Below are 20,424 nucleotides of genomic sequence, written 5' to 3'. Positions count from 1 at the left end.
CACATTGTATAAATATGTTACACCTCTGAGGTACACTCGGATCACCCGTGCAGGCTATTTAAGAGTGACAAGTCTGCTGGGAAAACAGCCGAGTGGGCGTTGTTATGAAAATGTTGATAAGATATATGCAAATTAAATAAAAAGATACCACAATATTTCAAGGAAATGAAGCCTGTGGACGATCAAAACTTATATTTTGTAGCCCACTACGCTATTTTACTAATTATATAATATATTTAGGATAGTATTATTATTGTGAATGTAAGATGTGGTTGAAAGACAAAAATACAAGCAGCCTATAAGTGGGCTTTTTAAATCAATTATATATGAATGTGTTACCTTTTAATGTAGCTTATATGTTTTACATATTAATGTTTCATCCCTTTACTGTGTGTGCATTTTATGTTTTGCCCATATATGTAATATAGCATTGATCATTTTAAAACATGTTTTATGCTTACAGTATTTAATAACCATAGCCTACTTATAACTAGGCTATATACCTACAGTAAGTTTACGATATGCATTGCATACATGCACTCTATGATCGGGCCTATTACCTTATACATACATAAAGTTTCCACATTATAGCTTATGACTTTCAGCTTCCTTATCTCAAGCCTGTCTTTATTTCTGCTCTAAGTTGTGAATTTCCCTCCTTCGGGATCAATATTGTCTTATCTTATCTTCTGATCTCATCAGATGATGGGCTACTTAGCAGAAACAACTAGGTGCCACTCCCACAAACAATGACACATTATGTGGTATGTTATCATTTATGTACTGTGATGATATTGCTCAGTCCTATAATAACAGTTGAGTTAAAATTGTAGTGGTTGTGTGGTTTGAAGCCTGATGGAGACAACGTGTCAAACCACTAATATTTCACACTGATGATTCACACACAGTTTCACTTTGTGCGTGTGTGTGTGTGTGTGTGTGTGTGTGTGTGAGAGAGAGGGAGGGAGGAGGGCCCCAGACAGACAGCGTGGCTGCAGTGCAGCAGCAAGACTACTTGTCCAGTCGACTAGGAGCTCAGCTGTTCATAACATCCTCAGGTTGAGCCCTTCTGACTGGACATCTAGGAGGTATTTCTGTTACCTCATGAGCTGTAACGCAAGAGGATTTAATGAGGTGGACGACCGACTACTAACACGGATAGCTGCCAGAGACCTCAGATAACAGCCTTCTTTGCCCGGAGCCGGGAGACACCAACCGGCCGTTGGGAACTGGAGGGCTCGGCTAGCTTAGAGGCTAGCTAACTGGCATTAGCCGAGGAGAGCCTTTCACACCAGCATCCTCGAGGATTCAGCTGCGTTCACGCCCACTCAAAAGGGTAAGGTATACTGCTAAATGACGTTTATTTGTACATTTACGTAGACAAATGTCTTGTGTTTAATTTTGGGTGTATACTTAATAATATGGGGTTGACAGGCTCATGGTTAGCCGTTAGCTAGTGAACAAGAGAGCTAGCTAACATCCTCCAAACTGGTTTATATCAGTCGAGAAGGATGCTTGTGGCAAAACTGAGGCGACATGGTTAGAGTGATTATGAAAATTAATTATTTTATTGTTACGTATATATTATTATATCGAGAGCTCAGTGTGTAGTTGTCATATCTGAGCTGTCATATCTGAGCTGTCATCCCCAAACACCAAACGTTAGCTAACCAGCAAGCCAGTGTGATAAGTAAACTGCTATATATGCCTGTGATGTTGTTTGTGTTTTAATTTCCTCTCCTCCCATCTCACATTTTTGTGACAGAGTGAAGATGGATTGAAACATGAAGGGTGGAACTGTCCCATCGTAAAATAGGAGGGCTTCTCTCTTGGGTATGCTTTACAGTTTCCTCTCTTTCAACATTGTTCAGTTTCTTGTAAACAGGGCTGGGCAATATTGCCAAAATCCTACATCACTATATCGGATTTTTCATATCATGATAATGATATATATCACGATATAGCATGTTTACTGGTAATTTAACAACACATGGTAACACCTATTTTGGATAATCCTGTGTGAATTGAATACTTGAAAAAAAAAAAGGTACTGAGTTTCAGTTTTCACTTGGGCTTGGGAGTCCTTTTCTGCACGTTAATTTCCATGTTATTAAACAGCACCTCCCTCTATGGTTCGCTCCCACATGCAAGGATTAGAATGTGAAGCGTTGTCAAAATGACAGCAGTTCAGCTGCTGGTTTTGTGACATCACGATAGAGAGGATATAGAAAAACACATACAATAGACATTTTCATATTGTTTAACGATATATATCATCATATTTCCCAGCCCTAATGGACAACATGAAACTAAAAAATTACCACAGTTTCACAAGTGATCTCTTAAAACAACTTAATTGTGTAATGCGGGCGCAACCAGCAGAACCTTCTGTTAACCACAAATATATTATGCATTGTAGAAACGTGTGATCTTGCCAACCATCCACTTCTAGTCTACCCAACTAGTCATGCAGTTTTGTTTCTGTATTCACAGCAAGCTTGTGTCTCTAGGCCAATGTTTCCCCACTCCCCACATCCTGTGTTGTGAGGAAGCTTCCTCTTTTGTCCTAAAGTGCTTAGCTGCATCCTGATCAGGGTCACAGATCGTAGAACAGCTCAATGGCTGGTTTGTTCTTTTTTTTTTGTCATAGCTTGTTTTTTTTTACATAGTCAATGCTACCATTCTTTTTAAATGAAGTTTGCTCAACTTCATGGATTTTTGTCTCAGTCACAACTCTGCTTTCCTCTGTTTGTCTCTCTGTTGCTTCCTGTACATGACATACTGACCCACCCCCACCCCACCCCACCCCAATGCTTAACCTGATCAGTTTTTTATTTGAAAACCCATTCCTGCTGTTTGTGAAATCTGACGTATTAATTCATGAGCATGGACACACTTTTAATAACTTTACAGTATAGTCAGCACAACTTTTAAACAAATGTATTTAAATTGAAAGTATGTTTTGTGCCTCCGCCATGAAAGCCTTTAGGAAGTCAGGTAAGGTAGTATAAAGAGAGACAGTCTGAGAAAGGAGGAGGTCAAGGTGGATGGAGAGGTCAAACAAACACAGGACACAGGAGACAGAGGTCCGTGTGTTGTGTTGACCTATTATTTTAACCCCAAAACATGATCTTTTCCTCAACCTTACCAAGTAATTTCAGTCTCATTACTTAAGCAGCTGCCCAGTAGGTCCTAGCAGGATAAACAGATCACATGACTATTTCATTTTTGAGCAGTTTTTTAGGTCAGTCAAAAAATATGTGTTGTAATTTATGTAGGCTATTTTAACTTTAGGAAACTGTAGCTGTGTCAGTCTCCTCTTTATTTGTTGCTTTTTGGGTGGACATGCTTCCCATGTTAATCATGCCTACAAAGCTCTGATTGGATGATTCCCTTTCCCTTTCCAGCCGACTTTGACTTAGGTGTAATTTAGCTGTAAAAGTGCTCTAAAGCCAGCTTGAAGATTTATTCCTACAAACATTTCATCAAATTTCCTTGTTGTTTTTCCAGTTAATCAAACCTCCAAAACATTTCCAAAGGCTGGTGTAGGAGGGCATCTAACCAAAGGCTTATACTTGTACTCATAAGTTAGCTTGCTTACTGCTTTGAATTATATTTCTCTAGTTGTTTATTATGTGCTCCCGTTTTTTGTGATTATGCCGTGGTTGAAGCTAAAAAAGTTAGGCTAAATTTGTCATAAACACCATTAGAATATGATATCATGATCTAAACTTATTTAAGTCCTCTGTCCGGGAAAAGGAACATTAAAAGCTTCTGTCTTGCTTATTATTAGCATTTGCTACTTCTGCTTTAGATATGTTGTTCCACATTGTAGCTAAGACAGCGGTAACGACACAGACAGAGAAGTCTTCACAATTGTAAGAACTCTAGCACCCTTACGAATGAGTGATGTATATGATTTTTAAGAAGTTTTCTTCATCCTGATTTAATTTCTGAGAATTGTTTGTTTATGGCCATAAATTGGCTGAAGGTTAGAAAAAGTCATCATGTTGTACTTTTGTAAGAGCCCACACAAACACATTCTTTCCCATCTCTGTGTCACAATCTGCAGTTGAGTCACTGTTGTTCTTGCGCCTGTCAGTGTTGGACCAAAGCAGTCTGTCAAAAAAAAAAAAGTGTCATTGAAGTCCAAGATCTTGCTTTTTCTTAGTATTCTGCCTCCTATGACAGAGAATTACTAACGATGACCTAACTTTTACGATTTTCTCAATTTATTAATCATTTTTTTGTGTGAATAATGTCTGAAGATGGTGATTAATGTTGCCCAGACAATGTCCTTAAATGTTTTGTCCAGGACCCCACTGGCTGATAATATTCATAATTAAGACGTTTTTTTTATTCAACTGCTTTAATTGTAACATTAAAGTATTTATGTTTTCAGAAAGATTTTTGTTAGGCTATGTAAGCACTGAAAAATGCTTGTACTATGACCAGGTGATTCTAAAACAGGCTAAAGAGGCTTTTCAGGCAGGTTAGTTTTTGAAAAAAGATTATTTTTATGTGAAGGAAGTTTAAATAAAAAGATGTAGCCTATTGGGGATTTGAAAGATTGAATTCATGCTTTCTCAAAGAGTGTGATGAAGGCCTGAATAAATCTTGTTTGTTTGTTTTTTTAAATTAAAGTTAGTTTTGGCCCCTTATCCAGACGAGGGCATCAATAATTACAAAACTTTTATTCAAAACAGCTATTGAAAAAAACATCGGCGTCGGCAAAATTGTTGTATCAGCCCGGATTTTCTCAATCGGTGCATCAGATTTATTTTACAATATACTGTTGCCCTGCTCAGTATGAGTAAAACACATGCTTGTCTTTGTGTGCTAAACTGCTTTACTGATATGAAATGTATTTCTTAAAAACTGAATGACATCCAACTTCTTTCTGCTGAAAGGACCTTTTGTAAAGAGCTTCTGGACTAAACTGCAATTTAGTTCCACTTAACTCTTATTGGATTGCTGAAATACACTGTTGGCTTTGGTTCAAAGGTCTGAAACAAGTCCAGGCCTGTTTCCCCTTTACTGACTAGGGTTGACATAGGGTTGAATAATGTAGGTTGAATGTGTGTACCCTAGCTAACTGCTAGGTGTGACAAGATGAATTCATATCCTTATAATAACTAGAGGAATACTATAAAATTATTATTAAAGGACTCATGTAATCTAACTGTTTGTATTGGTATGGATGTGTTGAAGGAATAGGTGAGAATATCTTAAATGGACTCTTGGTGCTAAGACATGATTACATGTGAAAGGAAAGCTGTATGAGAGACATAATGAGAGTCTTTCTAATGCACAGATTTGACAGGATAGGAAGGCTTGTGATTTGACTTGCTGGATTTGACCCAGAAGTATCTGTTAGGATGAACTCCCATGGAGGTAGTGACTTCTCTTTTTTCGTTATTGCATAGTGTCAAGTTTCAAGCCAAGCATTGTTCACAGAAAGAACCCTTTTATGTCTGAGTGGGTAAAGGACTTTGGCTCCTACACATCTCCCTGTGTCGGTCACCCAGTCCTTCTTAAACGGGGTCTCTCTCAGGAGTGGACTAATGGTTTTCCATACTAAAGTTTGCCTTGTTTATAAATATTTTACAAGATGATGCTCTAAATATGTGCGATTGTACAGCATCGCTGTTGCTGACAGTAGAGCAGTTGATAGGAACAGGCATTCTGACTCAACCTCATGTTAGTACTGAGCTCTTTTAAGAGATACATGGAAAGCTAACTGTATGTTCCTTCCTTCAGTTAATTGTTCAGTGTGGCTTGAGTGGTGAGATATGTTTGTTGATCTCTGTCTAGTCATAATGCATAGATATGTATTATGTGTCTCTGTTATCAAGCCCTTAATGTGGCCTTAAAATAATATTTCCCAATCAAATGAGGCGTTAAATCTACATATAAGAAAAAGCATCTGCACTACGAGTGCAGCCTGTTGGAAAGATCAGCTATGCCAGTTTTACACATGTCATGGATACTCAGCAGCCAGTCTCTGTATTTGTTTTAGTGTTGCTGCTGTGTGGTTGACTGAACATGCTTGTTCTCTTAACTCAGTGAGCACAGCTGAGCCTCAGCTGCAGCGGGCAAGCAGGACTGAAAGTTCACTGAGCTGTTCTGCCGACTCTCTTCAACCAAAATTAGCTCATGTCAAGCCTCATTTTCAAATAAAGTTGGCAATATTTAGAAAACAGTTGTTTAATTGGCAAAATGAGGTTTACATAACCGGTCATCTAACTTGTGAGTTTTTTAATGAAGTGGTCCAAAGTGTAACTTCCCCTTCAGGTCTGATTCTCACTCTCACGCCTGCATGATTTTGAAAAATCCTAAAAAGAGTGGTGAGGAGTGTGGAGGCATGAATGTGTGAAGCAGGAATTGTTCAGTGACATTTATCCGAGGGTGTGAAGTTCCAAATGGCACATCCTTTTGTCAGCATTGTCCACGCAAGGGTCAGGCTAGATTTTCTAAAAGTAGACGGCTTATTGAGCCACGTTCATCCGGTGAAATGCAGATGTTATTGATTTTGGTAAGAAATGTCAATATCAACACCAGCATCCTGCTGATGTGTTTCATCACAGTACAGTCACATCATTAAATTCACAGATAAACAAATATCATGTGAAATCGTGCAGTGCCTCTTTAATAAAGTCACAAGGCACATAGACAGTTGCTCACTTGGCAAGACTGCACGCCATGTGTGCACCCATTGGGTCACCTTGAAAGTGTAGCAAATGCACCTTTGAACGATCCCTGTCAGTTGGTCAACCCTGCTTCTGACTAACAGAGCAGAAACAGCTATTAATCTGGTTTGATTTAACAAACTGCAACTCTTTTTTTTTGCATATGGGAATTACCGCTGGACTTCCAGACTGTTCTTTACACTTTGCTGTAAAGTGTTGTTATCTTTCAGGTTGTGCTCTGCAGCTTAACTGTGTGACTGAGCTGGCAGACAGAGAGGAAGATGCCTCCCAGGCCGTCCTCAGGGGAGCTATGGGGCATTCACTTGATGCCTCCCAGGTATGAAATTCTAAAAGAGGATCTAGTAAGTGAAAAAGGAAGAAGAATAAGGGAGTTGTCTACATGGTATACTAATGCTTATTGTGTCGCAGGATCCTGGTGGACTGCCTGCTGCCCAATGGGATGATTCTGACACTGGAGTGTCTCCGTGAAGCCACGCTCATCACCATCAAACATGAGCTATTCAAGGAGGCCAGGAAATATCCCCTCCATCACCTCCTACAGGAGGAGACGTCCTACATCTTTGTCAGTGTTACACAGGTAGGAGCTGTCAATCTCAACTTTAATATCCGGAAGCTGGAGGAGTCCATCTAAATGAGCTAATAAAATGGAAATCTGTTATTGAAAGTTTGATGGAACCAGACAGCTATATATAAAGGAGAAAAGAAATATGACTGGAGTTGCCAAGCTGCCATTGGTGAAAAGAAATTGTTTTTTCACTTACCCTGGAAATGAAAGGGAAACCCTGCCTCTGCAGTGTTGCTTGCCTCTCTACAAAACTGAACACATCTTAGCTTGAGAAAATGCTTTCCTGTTTTTCAAATAAGCCATGCTCTACACTTTTCCAAAAATATCAATTCTACATCTGAAAGAAGGCCTGTTGGTCTTACATGAAATCAACTTTGGCTTTAAAAAAATGTCATACATTGAACACAACCTTTTTTTCCCTGCCTGCAGGAAGCAGAGCGGGAGGAGTTCTACGATGAGACCAGGAGGCTGTGTGACCTCCGACTCTTCCAGCCCTTCCTCAAGGTCATTGAACCAGTTGGCAACAGAGAGGAAAAGATCCTCAACAGAGAGATCGGTGAGAGGCTTTTTCTCATTTGATAGCCTTGCCGTTTTAGCCTTGGTTTGTTTTTGTGTTAAGAATAAAGAACTTGGCTTTATAATCAAAAAATATGAATGAAACCCGTTAATCAAAATAGTTGTCAATTAATTACTTTATCTTTCAAGCTCTGCTTCTTTCATTAATTAGAAATGGAGAAGAAAAAAGCCCTTGAGAATATAAGTAAACGTTTAGCTTAAGCAAACTAAGTACAATATTTAGTGACGCTATCATCTAGGTAGGTTTGGAATGAAAAAGCGTACCTGAGCTTGGTTATTAGGCTAATTCTGAGCTTGACCTTATAGGCAGAACTGATGTGAACTTTGTATGCCTGAGGAAACCACAGAAGATATATGAGAAAAACATTATTTCATTTTATAGCAAGGTTCCCTAAAAGACCGGAACAACACTGCTTCTTCTTTCTCTTCTGTCAGGTTTTGCCATTGGTATGCCTGTGTGCGAGTTCGACCTTGTGAAGGATCCCGAAGTTCAGGACTTTAGGAGAAACATCCTGAATGTTTGTAAAGACTCTGTGGAGCTGAGAGATGCCAGCGGGCCCCACAGTAGAGCCCTGTATGTTTACCCACCCAATGTAGAATCCACACAGGAACTCCCCAAACACATCAATAGCAAACTGGACAAAGGTAGGCAATCGCTTCAGTCTCTTTTAGTGTGTGATGAATAAAAGAAGAGAAAAGCAAAAAATGAAAACCCTCCGAAAATCGGTATATTCTATAAAAATAAACACAAAGAGAGCACTTAGTGACGACTGGAGGACAACAGGGAGCCCGAAGTGAACATTTTAGCCTCCCATCAATACTTAATGGCTACTAGCCAGCATTTACAATGCATGGGAACTACAGTAATGAGCACAGCAATCAATGAATTGATTGCGGTGCTATTAGTGTGATGCAATTGTATTCAAAACAATGCTTAGAAAAGAAGCACAACACTCACTGAATACCCTGAGACCCCGGTGTAAATGAATGTGGGTGTTGTTTTTTGGGTTGCTGCTCGAGTAAGATTTGATTTATTGATTTTTTTTTCTCAGCATCCATGTCAATCTGTTTTTCTGCCCCTTTTTATAGGTCAGATTATTGTTGTTATCTGGGTGATTGTTTCTCCGAACAACGACAAACAAAAGTATACACTGAAGATAAACCACGACTGTGTGCCTGAGCAGGTACGGTATAAACAGGACTAAAATAACAGGCAATGATTTGGTCATCATCCGCTGTCTTGAGCACCTTTATTTTTACATTGAATGTGAGGAAATAGAAGGATGTCTGATGTAGTCTGTATCTTGTTTTAAAGGTGATTGCAGAGGCCATACGTAAGAAGACACGCAGCATGCTGCTGTCTCCAGAGCAGCTAAAGATGTGTGTTCAGGAATATCAGGGTAAATACATCCTCAAAGTTTGTGGCTGTGATGAGTACCTGCTGGAAAAGTACCCAATCAGCCAGTATAAGGTAAGAAATGTATGAATATGATATATATATATTAACCCATGCCCAATTGAGAAATAAAGAAAGCCTTTAAGTTAAGATAAAGCTGCTTTTGGAGAGTATCTAGCTTTCTTATTGTGACCTTTTCTGAGTGGAACAGGACAGGCAGAAAGGACATAACGATGGGAGAAATTTGGGATAGCAGTATTTGTCAGGGAGAGAGAGAAGAAGCCTGTCGTATTCTCTATGTAGATGCTGAAGCAGTCAGCTGTAAAATGCCTTGTGAATAACTTGGAGCTTCTACCCAGCATCTGAAACAATAGTAATTCTGGGAAATGTGACAAGATTTGAGCTTGCGAACACCCAAAGACAAACCAATGTACCATCCTATTGCTAGTTAGCTTACAAATGAATCTAAGCTCTGTGCTGCTAAAAGTTGAGGATCACAAATGGGTGGATTTTCCTGACATTTATGCCTGATGCTGCTTACATTAGTGAATAAGGGGTTTCAAAGACTTAGTTTAATGGCTCAAAGATAAAGTAGTAGGTGTAGTTGGAGGCTATCTTCTCAGACACCCATTCAACTTTGGAAAATTAAGATATGTCTGTCAAGCCCTTTGACAACAATGTTCGATAGATGTCTTTAAAAAGTGAAAGTGTTTAACCTTGTAAACATCACCATAGCTGGGCCTGTCTGCTTTTAAACTGCAGTGTACAAAGGACAGGCTGAACAACACGTTTCAGATTGGCAGGTCTGAGACATCACAAAGCTCAGGAGCCAATCCTGTTAATGGACGGGGTGACGCTGTGCATATCATTATGTGTAACCTATGGCAACCACTTCAGCGATGCGCGAGCTGTAGCCTTTGCAAACTCACTACTTACTGCTAATTACTACATTTCAAGTTTCAACAAGTTGCCACTAAACGATGGCAGAGACATGTTTTGTTTCTGCGTTGGAGGCGGTGGTTGGAAATGTGCATAGTGGGCGGGGAATATGCAGATCAGGAATTTTTAATGAGGGAGAAGGAGGAGATAACTTGGGAGGATTTTTACAAGGTAATTAGATGTATTTTGCTGAAAAAAACATATCAGACACAATTTATTATTTCAAGCAGAGGATTTAATATGTTTTAAAACATGACTGATGCTGGTCTGTAACTGCTCTGCTGGATCAGGCTCAGGGCTGATGTCTGTATCAAGATATAGCTTTAGCCACTGTATTTCAGATCCTTTATGTATTGGAACCATTGTGGATATGTCAAAACAACATGGCCTTTCATAAAATCACTGGAACATTTTGTTACGAACAAGGATGTGAACCCACGCCCAGTGTCAGGAGAAATCCCATGTGAGCCAGGTGAAAGTGGAAGATGTTGCTTTTTGCTCCAAAGTCACTCAGCAGCTGCTGGAACATGATCAATTAGCATCAATGATTACAGTCACACACAGAGTAACTCTAGCAGCTCTGCTTACTTTGGTTCTAACTTACCTCCTCTGTGTCATTCCCTCTCTTCTTCTCTCTTCTAGTATATCCGTAGCTGCATCATGCTGAGCAGGATGCCAAACCTGATGCTAATGGCTAAGGACAGCCTGTACACCCAGTTGCCTACAGACAACTTTGTCATGCCGTCATACTCTCGACGCATCTCCACAGCAACATCTTACATGAACGGGGAGGCAGCTGCCAAATCGCTGTGGACCATCAACGGAACTCTGCGAATACGAATCCTCTGTGCCACTTATGTCAACGTCAATATCCGGGACATAGACAAGGTGGGAGACACACAGTGCTTACAGGAGTATAACTGTGTCTGTGCTGAATGGTCCAATCATTAAAGTAATTAAAAAAAGTCTTACATGGAGGATAGGAGAAGTTTAAAATTGTCCAAAGGGGATGAATGGAGATGATGATGATGATGATGATGAGAATGGTATTGATGGTAGTTTGCTCACATTCATGAATTATAACCAATACATTAGATGTAGTTTAAGATTTGTTTTTAAGCAATACAAGTAGACAGTTTTTTCTCAGTTGCACAAGGTGCCTCATTCTCCCTCACTTCCTGTGGAAACAGACAGTCATTGCCCAGGTCTCATGTGAACAGAGACTTGTGTTAGCTCATCCTGGACTGCTGTCATGAGTCATTTGTGTAAACGTAACTATGTAGTTGCAAAAGTGCCGGACCGCATGCCACTGACGTGTAATGACCATTTATCATGACAGCTGTTACATGCTATTAATTATGTTTTTTCTGTATGAACTTGACCTACAGGAAAATTAATAGTGGTAAAGAAAATATGTATATGAATATGCATAAGAGTTTTTCTTATTTTCAGGCTTTATTAATTTTCTTCTTTCCCTGTCTTTGTTGCATTTTCTTTCTCTTGTATAGATATATGTGAGAACAGGCATTTACCATGGGGGTGAACAGATGTGTGACAATGTCAACACACAGAGAGTACCTTGCTCTAACCCCAGGTAATCTTTCTCCATTCATCACAATACATTTTTACTTACTACAGCAACCCTTAAATGCAGGACCCTTTAATCTAAGTTCTAAAACCAACATTGTGACAGTCAGTGATTATACAGTGAAAAGAATAGAACAAATAAAGCAATAAGAGTACACGTTAAGGGAAATAACTTTTACAATGTTTGATTGACTTTCTCTTTTTCACTGAAATACTGCCCTAGACAATTTACTTTGCTAATTAACTCTAAGAAGTCTAAGGCATGGGGGGTAAAGTTAACCGTTTAAAGCTAACTAGTAACACTAAACTGCTGTATTAAATTACCGTTAAACCCAAGCCAACTTAATCCCCCTGGGGAATACTGTCTTTGCTGTACTATATATACCTGGCTCAACAGGTTTCTTATTAAAGTTTTAGCATTGTATCATGTACTATTTATACTATTTATGTACTGTTTATCACTTTTCTACATTTTGTTACTAAAGCCGCTTTCCCACTGGTCATAAAACCCACTAAAACCCGCTAACACCCAGCTTTTTTGCTTAGTAGGAAAGGTTACAATCGGCATTCAGACCGGGGTAAAATGACTCTGCAGTAGACCCGGGTAATTATTGCCTCCGCTCCGACTGATCGGCATTGATGGGAACACAAAACTCATGTCAACACGATAATCTCCTACCCCTTTCCGCCGTGATGCTCCGTCGGTAACTTCTGCGACTCCTTGTCATCTCAGCTGCAAATTCCGCCCGTCTCCGTCCAAGCAGTGCGTCAGGACATCGTTAAAAATTTGTTGGGGCCGAGTTTGATGAACAGACTGAATGAGTAATAGATACAATAAAGACATAACCACCGTAACATCTTCACTGTTTACTAACTCTGTTTCGGGCGCGTTTGTGACGTCAGACGGTGACGCAGCAGAAAAGTGACAGAAAGGAGGATACTCCACTGGCAATGGAAAAAGAGACAATCGGCACCTATAAGCGGTTCTTCCCTGGTCTGAAAAAAATGCGTCAACACGCTAAATTTAGGTGGGAAAGGGATTTAATAGTATGGGTTCATTTCAACCCTGTAAAATAGCATTATAAGATATCCAAGCTTTCAGCTTTCTGTCATGTGGAGCCCTTTGTACCTCAGAGGTCTAAGTAGCACAGCTCCCTTTAGGTCCTGTTTTTGGAGGGTTTAGCTTGCCCTGTAAGCCTATATTAGGTTCCTTTTGTTGGTCCCTTTCTCTGAAGTTACCTATGCATCTTTGTCATTCTTTGTCTATAGGTGGAATGAGTGGCTCACCTATGATATGTACATCCCAGACATACCCCGTGCTGCCAGACTCTGCCTCTCCATCTGCTCTGTCAAGGGCAGGAAGGGAGCCAAGGAGGTATGTTAGAGGGCTGGGAAGGAAATGACTCCGTAGTGTAGCAACTAGTGGGAAGTGGACGGGCAAAAACAGGAAGTGTCTTTCCAGACCATTTGGATAGCATTGTTAATGTTTATTTTAACAGTTAGGAATAATGATGGAACAGTAGATACTTTGCCCTCATGTTATACTTAGTGTAAGTGCAAAGGTCAGATAATTAAATGGCATATTTCTGAATAGTGAATAAAAATAACTAAATATTAGCCCAAACAGATACCTGATCCTACAAATACCAATTGCGGTATATGCTATATTACAGATAGGCAGAGGGTTCTACAGTTGTCACAGTCTAAAGATAGCAGAGAGCAGATGACCTTCATGTGTCTTGATCCTTTAACACCGGCATGCTAAACCATCCTCGAGGGACTTACTGTTTGTGATATAGGTAGCTTTTGTGTGTGAACCAACTCTCCTCTATGTGTCACTCTGTCTAAGTATAAGTGTACTAGGTGAATGAGAGCTGTGGTATCGTCTTTGGCTCTGTTTAATTACTAATCAGCCACGGGCACTGTGGTGGCAGAAAACATCAGTAGAAACACAGTCAGCAGACGGGACTTTTCCATTCGAGTTAGAAAATGTTTTGCTTGTGTAAAGCCACACTGGTAGAATGTTGTCAAAGGGGGAATTGTTCTCTCCAAAGCTCTTATAAAAGTATTTGTACTGAAGACTGAGACAGCAGAAAATCACACTCAGACAGCAAATAGTAAAAAATAAATAGGGCTGTGAAGTTTAAAGTAAATTAAAAACTTAAAATACTCTATTGTTTATACGTAACTTTATATCCAAATATCATTTATGAAGAGACATTTTAACACTCTGTATACTTGCATCAGATTTATACTAAAAATAATGACTGGTTGGCCGTTTAACTCTATGTTTAGAAACCATGTGTCAGTGTTTTCGAGCATTTGGCCTCATACTTGTAACAAACACCCACACTCATTGATTTTTCTTCCATCTCTCTCTGTGGTGGAAAAGCTGGAGAAGAGAGGTGAGTGTGGAGTGTATCAATGAGTGCCAGACATGGATATTGTAACAGACACCTGGGGGGGTGAGCCCTGTCCCATTACGCGCCATGCTAGGCGGGGTCAGGTTAGCGGATGTTCTTTCATGCCTCGCCTGAATTAAAGATAAACACTTCTCCACAGCAGCCTTTTGTTCCAGCACTTACTATAAATAGGTGCGTTTTGACTAGCTGTCTGCGTGTAATTCTGTCTGCTCACTGTGCTGGCCTTTGTCACCTGGTTCCACTGCTGCCCCTTAGTGAAAACTGACTTTGTAGCGCAAGGTGTTATCTTAAACATTTCCTTCGCCTTTGTGTACGCTTACAGGGACCTTTTGGTAGAAGGAGTGCTGCAGTTTAAAGATTATTTGATCAGGTTTATATCTCAGGAAAAGACATGCTTTGACTGTCCTTGGCTTGTGCATTAATCAACTCGCTCATAATCTAGCACTCATGGAAAGGTTTAGAGCTTAATTGAATACAGCACCAGAAGACAGGCAGCCACATCTCATAGCTTATCAACTTAACCTTGAATGACTGTAGGAATGGTATTCTAGCTATTACTGTGACTAGGCTTCTTCCTGAAACGTCTTAAGAGTCTTTAAAATCACTCAAAAACAGCTAGAAGTTGTTAAATATATAAACATTAGTATAAGCCAGACACATAAAGCTCTAAAGCCCCTTTTTTAAAAACTCACTGAACGCGGATAAACTCATTTCTGTTCAGCAAACCGCAAACACATTTAAAGGAGCAAGTCGCCCCTGGAAAAAGCTACCGTCAGTCAAGGCTGGTGTTCTCTGTAATCAATAGAAGCAATTATATTTGAAATTGGCGCCATAGCTGTGGAGAAAGTTTTAGAAAACAGCTTGTGGTTTCGCCCATTCTACATTCCTACAACACCCAGCGTGCATTGCGCCCCTCCCTCTGAAAGGAACGGCCCAGCGAGAGACGCAGGAGTGAAATACTTCTGTTTTGCTGCAGGCAATGGCTCAGAGCGGTACAGATTCTGAAATAAGGTGAGAATATACCGGTGGATCGTCTAAAAAGTCTTCAGGTCTGCAGTCTACATTCCAAACCTGACAATTTTGAACGAGACATGACATCAGAGGCGGACGTCCTCGATTGAGGAAGTGTAGTTTAGTGAGCTCCCTGGCCTACACCGGATGAACTGTTTCATGCAGTCTGGTGGAGGTTTTCCAGGGCCCATTGGAGAAGAGGATAGCGTCCTTCAAAGGCGCAGAGCCAAATTGCATAATGGCATCAGCTCTCCATAATAGCATGATAGGACTGAGGTTGAAAATCGGTGAACTGGCCCTTTAAGGAAACAGCATCCACCCAAGAGCATTTCCTCTATCTGCCAAACCAAAAATACAGTTTCGCATTTGGAAAAGGGAAACAACCCATGACCAATAGAGAGTTTCTTCAGAATGAACAGGGCATTGTCGGTTTTAACAAGTCCTGTAAGCCATCGGGGAAGTTGCATCTCAGTAGGTTTAAAAATAAGGAATGACATGAGCTGACTGAGAAGACCTTAAACTTTAGATGTTGTGCCAGCAGTTGCCTAACAAAGACTTTTTATGTGAATCTTTCTTGTTGTACAGACTGTTTTCTGAGCTAGCCCTGAATGAGATTGCAAACTCCTACGCTGCAAGTCTCAGAATATGTTAGTGTTAAAAGCCTCTTGAATTAAAAAATAATCACCATCTGTGTTTGATTCTGTTTTTTCAATGAGCTTCTCACATCCTCTCTCTTTTCCTGCTTCCCTCTTGCAACAGGAGCACTGCCCACTAGCTTGGGGTAACATCAACTTGTTTGACTACACACACACTCTGGTGGCCAACAAGATGGCTCTGAACCTCTGGCCCGTCCCTCATGGCCTTGAAGACCTCCTCAATCCCATAGGGGTCACTGGATCCAACCCAAATAAGGTATTTAAATTCAGCAGCTTTGACGTGTTCTTTTTTACTGTACATGCTGTGTTTTCTTAGGCGGACTGTGCAAAAAATAGAGCCTAAGAAAGTAACAGATTTTCTGATGTCATGGCGAGTTTGACTGTTTTATTTACAGTCAGTGTTATAATATTCTGTTAATCTCTTTTGTCCAGGAAACCCCATGTCTGGAGCTGGAGTTTGACCACTTTAGTAGTCCAGTCAAATACCCAGAAATGAATGCAGTAGAAGATCATGCAAACTGGACTATCTCGAGGGAACTTGGTTTTAACTTCAACCTCTCAGGACAGGTAATAACCGGCTTACCATCCACTAACCAGTGGGCTGAAAATGTTCATGAATTCTGCCCCGACAATCAGGGAGTGAGGCATTGTGTTTTGGGGATGTTTGTTCGTCTTATTCTCGTGAACAATATGTTTCAAGAATGTTTTTAGGGAATATGTTCAATTGGCACAAATATCTAGATGGCCCCAAGGATGTACTGATTAGGTTTTGATGGTCAAAGGTCAAAGTTTAAGGTCACTGTGAGAAATTCTTCTGTATTTGATATCTCAGGCAAGTCTCAAGTGAATTTCTTCAAATTTGGCTGGGGTGAACTGACTGAAGCTCCTTATACACTTCCAGTTCAAGCCGAGATGATTACTCCTCTGTTACATTTCGTCTTCTATTTAAAAAGCATGGAGACGGAATGGTAGGGCGAAGTTGTTCCGCCTCTGAGCCGGCATCAAGGTAGTAACAGAGGTGACACGGTGTCTTTGTAAACAGCGGAGCCAGCAGGGTGGGGCAGCACCATATGTGTGTGTAGGTGAAGCACCTCTCTGCAAATCTTGCTTCCGCAACGCCCAAACGCTACGTAAAAAACACACACAGGGGCGGCTTCACGCCAACAGTCCAATGTAAAATGACAAAGGCCGCATGGTGGCGGAGCTTCGTTACGGCGCTGAGGCGGAACCGCAGTGTAAAAAGGGCTTTAGATTTACTCTAACTACATTGAACACATTCATTGCATTATAGGGGCCCCAGAATCCAGTGTTTTCTCCCAAGCAAATTGTTCTTTGTTTTGAAACTCAAAGACAAGAAATAAAAGTGAAGGTGACTTTGCAAAGAGCAGTAGGGAGCTTGCAGGTGTGAAGTAGCTTGAGCATAAGAGGCTTAGGCCCTATAGAGGACCAGGATTGGCACACCGGAGTGGGAGGGGTGTTTAGTTTTGGAGAAACAAATTGAACAGTATTTTTTTGTCTTATGAAACACGTGAGTGGGACACAATGCAATAAAGACATAGTGGCAGCTTTGAAAACAATAAATGATTACCTTAATATTTTCAATAAAAAGGCAGATTTACAAAGAAACACACAAATATGCACCTTTTAAAATGACATAGTATACTATGTACAGATAAATATACATATATACTGTATGTAGTGTGTACTGAATCACTTAAGGGAGAAGGTGAGGTTACATCCCTTGATTGTGTGAGATAATTTCACATTGATTTCATATGTAAGGACACTATGTGCTAAAGTAGTTGTGGTAGTAGCATGTAGGTAAACTAAACAGATACAGGATGTGTGTTGTGTTAGATGTAATTATAGTTTGCTGTTTTTCCACCTTAAGTGTATATATTAGTTATAACACAGCCGTGCCCATCAGTTTCTTTAAGTATGGTTGGATGTTAATGAATGTTACTGCTTGTTTCAATTCTATTTTAAGTTAATGGAAAGTTTTTTATGAGTAAATTTAGGCCAATACGTGATCAGATAAATGTGGTACATTTTTTTTAGCCCAACAACTACAAACCTCATGTTTCACTTTCAGTGTACCGTGATAACCGAGTTGGTCCCAGCCCTTGTCATGTGACTCAGTAGTGCCCTGTGACCTGTTGTGTTCAGTTATTCATGATGGTGTTGATGCTGCCTTATCAGATTTTTTGATGATGTTTGTCACCACATCCCCATGACTTCTGATGTGAGAGGATGTGAACGGCGTGAGACGACACGTTAAGTTATTCATGATGTGTGTGTCGAATGTGACAAGTGGCAAACTAAATACGAGGTGCGATAGGAATACATCAAACAACATCTGGCTTTATCCTGACCATAAAATAGTTCGATCTTGTCTAGAGTACGATTAATATTTTAATGAACATGGTATTCATGCATTTTTTAAACAGGATAATTGGGTCAGGGACAAAAAAACTTCCCTACAGATTTTGTGTTCTTGGCTTGGAGTCACAAATTCACAATTTAAGGACAAGGGTTGTTTACAGCCTGAGCCATACACTGAATGCACACAACATCTGGTTGCATTGCAGTCCAGCTGTGCTCTCGCTCTGTCCTAGTTTTAATGTTCAGTGGAGAAGTTTCAGAAGTGCAAAGTCTGACATTCTGTAGCCGCATTTGTAACATAGTTAATGGTTGTTTTTCAGACGTTTTTCGTGTTTTACAAACACTAACAATGACTAGGTTTTGTTCCTTCAGCACCTTGCCTGGCATTACTCATTTTTCAGTCACTTTTATTATGACAGTGTTCTGATTGATAATTCTTTTACTTGTCTAGTTGACAGACGCAGAAATATAGATAAATAAATAAGAACAACTATATTGTGAATTTGGCTGCTCACAAACACGGTAAGATCACAGAGCGCAGGAGGGGGCAGAATTAAGTTTTAATAGGATATGTCCGTCCCTATAACTAACTCTAAACACACGAAAATGTAGTTTTTTGCTGTGTATCTTTTAAGATAAAGTCAGAAACATATTAAATAATTATGTATCAGGATTTAAATATGTTTTGAAGAAGTTTGAACACATCTTCTCACTTTGGTGACTGTAAACTGGATTACATACTCCCAGGTGATTTACAATTGTTAACCCTTTCACTTCAGCTATAATAGACCAAATTAAACAGATAAAGTTGCAGTACAAGAGTTGGAATCTTGTAAGTATCAGGATTCACGTCAGATCAGATAGACCTGCATATGTGTAATGTGGCATGTTGTCACAGGTCTATCAGATACTGAGCGATGCCAGAGAACTGCACCATTCAGTGTTGGTTTATTCATGAGAATAATGTGGTGTATTAAGTAATGCTTCGTCTGTAATTTGAGTTGCCTCAGACGTTTCCCTATCAGTAATGGGTCTTAATGGACTACAATTGTTAAGGCTCCAAGACATATTGTTGCATGAAATGACTCCATGAATGAATGTCCAGACCAGATTGCAGGTATAAAGATACTTCTTAATTCTATTGCCAGAATAAATCAAGCAAATGGAAGTTTGGTAAATAAAGAGAAAGCTGCTTGGGATTTCTTTTAGTTACAAGGAGAGGCTAAAAGATTATGATAATAAAACACTTGGATTTTTTTTTGTTTTATTACAACGCAAGGCGGAGTAAGATCAGTGTCTCTAAATTATGACATGGTTAGTAATGTAAAGAAGTATTCTGTTGTGTTTCAGAGCAACCGTGTGGCCAGAGATCACGCCCTGACAGAGAGCGACACTGAGCAGCTGAGACAGCTGAGTAACAGGGACCCTCTTTCAGAAATCACAGAGCAGGAGAAAGACTTTCTCTGGAGACACAGGTAACCTCAATATCACATTATATAACTCTAAAATGCTACTTTATGTAGAGCCATAAATGATGCAGAATTGAATATATTTCAGAGGTCTGACTTGCATGTCCAGTAGCTGTTTGCACATTTACAGTATGTCATTTGCATAGCCTCCAACCAGTTCCAATACACTCTTATCTTCTGTATATATATGTTTTTTTATGTATTAATGTTATCTTTTTAACACATTTTAATAATCTTTTATTTAACCTTGTATGCAGGATGTACTTAAGTAAAAAGAATTATTAAGGCCTAAACTGGGACAATAGTTATCACCCTTCTGTTTTCTCTTCCAGACATTACTGCATGAACATCCCCGAGATCCTTCCCAAGATCCTCCTCGCTGTCAAATGGAACTCCAGAGATGAAGTAGCACAGGTGATGCTTTGCCGTATTATATCTGCCTGTTGTATGAACGCTCCTACATACAACATTGTTCACAGCGGTGTCTGATAAACAAAAATGAAGACAGAAAAGATTTATGCAACCGAGCTTTTCCACATAGAAATAACTTGAGTTCAATAATATCTTAGTGAAAACACTCACCCTAACGCCCATAAAGAGAGTTTTGAAGTTATTTTACCATCTCAATTTCAGCTCTCAAAGTACAAAACAATACTTGCAACAGGACTGCACACTTTTACTTCATTTCTTTTACTAATTTTGGCAGCTAT

General features: G+C 39.8%; 1 protein-coding gene across 1 annotated transcript in view; it reads left to right on the top strand.

Annotated features, from left to right (window-relative positions):
• The first annotated feature begins 1,067 nt into the window (after window positions 1–1,067).
• Window positions 1,068–20,424, top strand: part of LOC138607036 (phosphatidylinositol 4,5-bisphosphate 3-kinase catalytic subunit alpha isoform-like) — a 29,857-nt gene continuing 10,500 nt past the window's right edge. The window contains exons 1-15 of the mRNA XM_069679567.1: window positions 1,068–1,336; window positions 1,766–1,833; window positions 6,920–7,026; window positions 7,119–7,287; window positions 7,705–7,831; window positions 8,287–8,496; window positions 8,941–9,035; window positions 9,167–9,322; window positions 10,829–11,074; window positions 11,695–11,780; window positions 13,043–13,148; window positions 15,967–16,119; window positions 16,296–16,430; window positions 19,596–19,720; window positions 20,047–20,128. Of these exons, the coding sequence (XP_069535668.1) occupies window positions 6,971–7,026; window positions 7,119–7,287; window positions 7,705–7,831; window positions 8,287–8,496; window positions 8,941–9,035; window positions 9,167–9,322; window positions 10,829–11,074; window positions 11,695–11,780; window positions 13,043–13,148; window positions 15,967–16,119; window positions 16,296–16,430; window positions 19,596–19,720; window positions 20,047–20,128 (1,746 nt within the window). The 5' untranslated portion in view covers window positions 1,068–1,336; window positions 1,766–1,833; window positions 6,920–6,970. The remainder of the gene's footprint in view (window positions 1,337–1,765; window positions 1,834–6,919; window positions 7,027–7,118; window positions 7,288–7,704; window positions 7,832–8,286; window positions 8,497–8,940; window positions 9,036–9,166; window positions 9,323–10,828; window positions 11,075–11,694; window positions 11,781–13,042; window positions 13,149–15,966; window positions 16,120–16,295; window positions 16,431–19,595; window positions 19,721–20,046; window positions 20,129–20,424) is intronic.

This window comes from Semicossyphus pulcher, unplaced genomic scaffold (assembly GCF_022749685.1).
Source record: "Semicossyphus pulcher isolate SPU_LCO1_2020_fin unplaced genomic scaffold, fSemPul1.0.p SCAF_4, whole genome shotgun sequence".
In the NCBI taxonomy this organism is placed as follows: Eukaryota; Metazoa; Chordata; class Actinopteri; order Labriformes; family Labridae; genus Semicossyphus; species Semicossyphus pulcher.
Note: the sequence above shows the minus strand (reverse complement) of the source record. Positions and strands in the feature narration are given on the sequence as shown.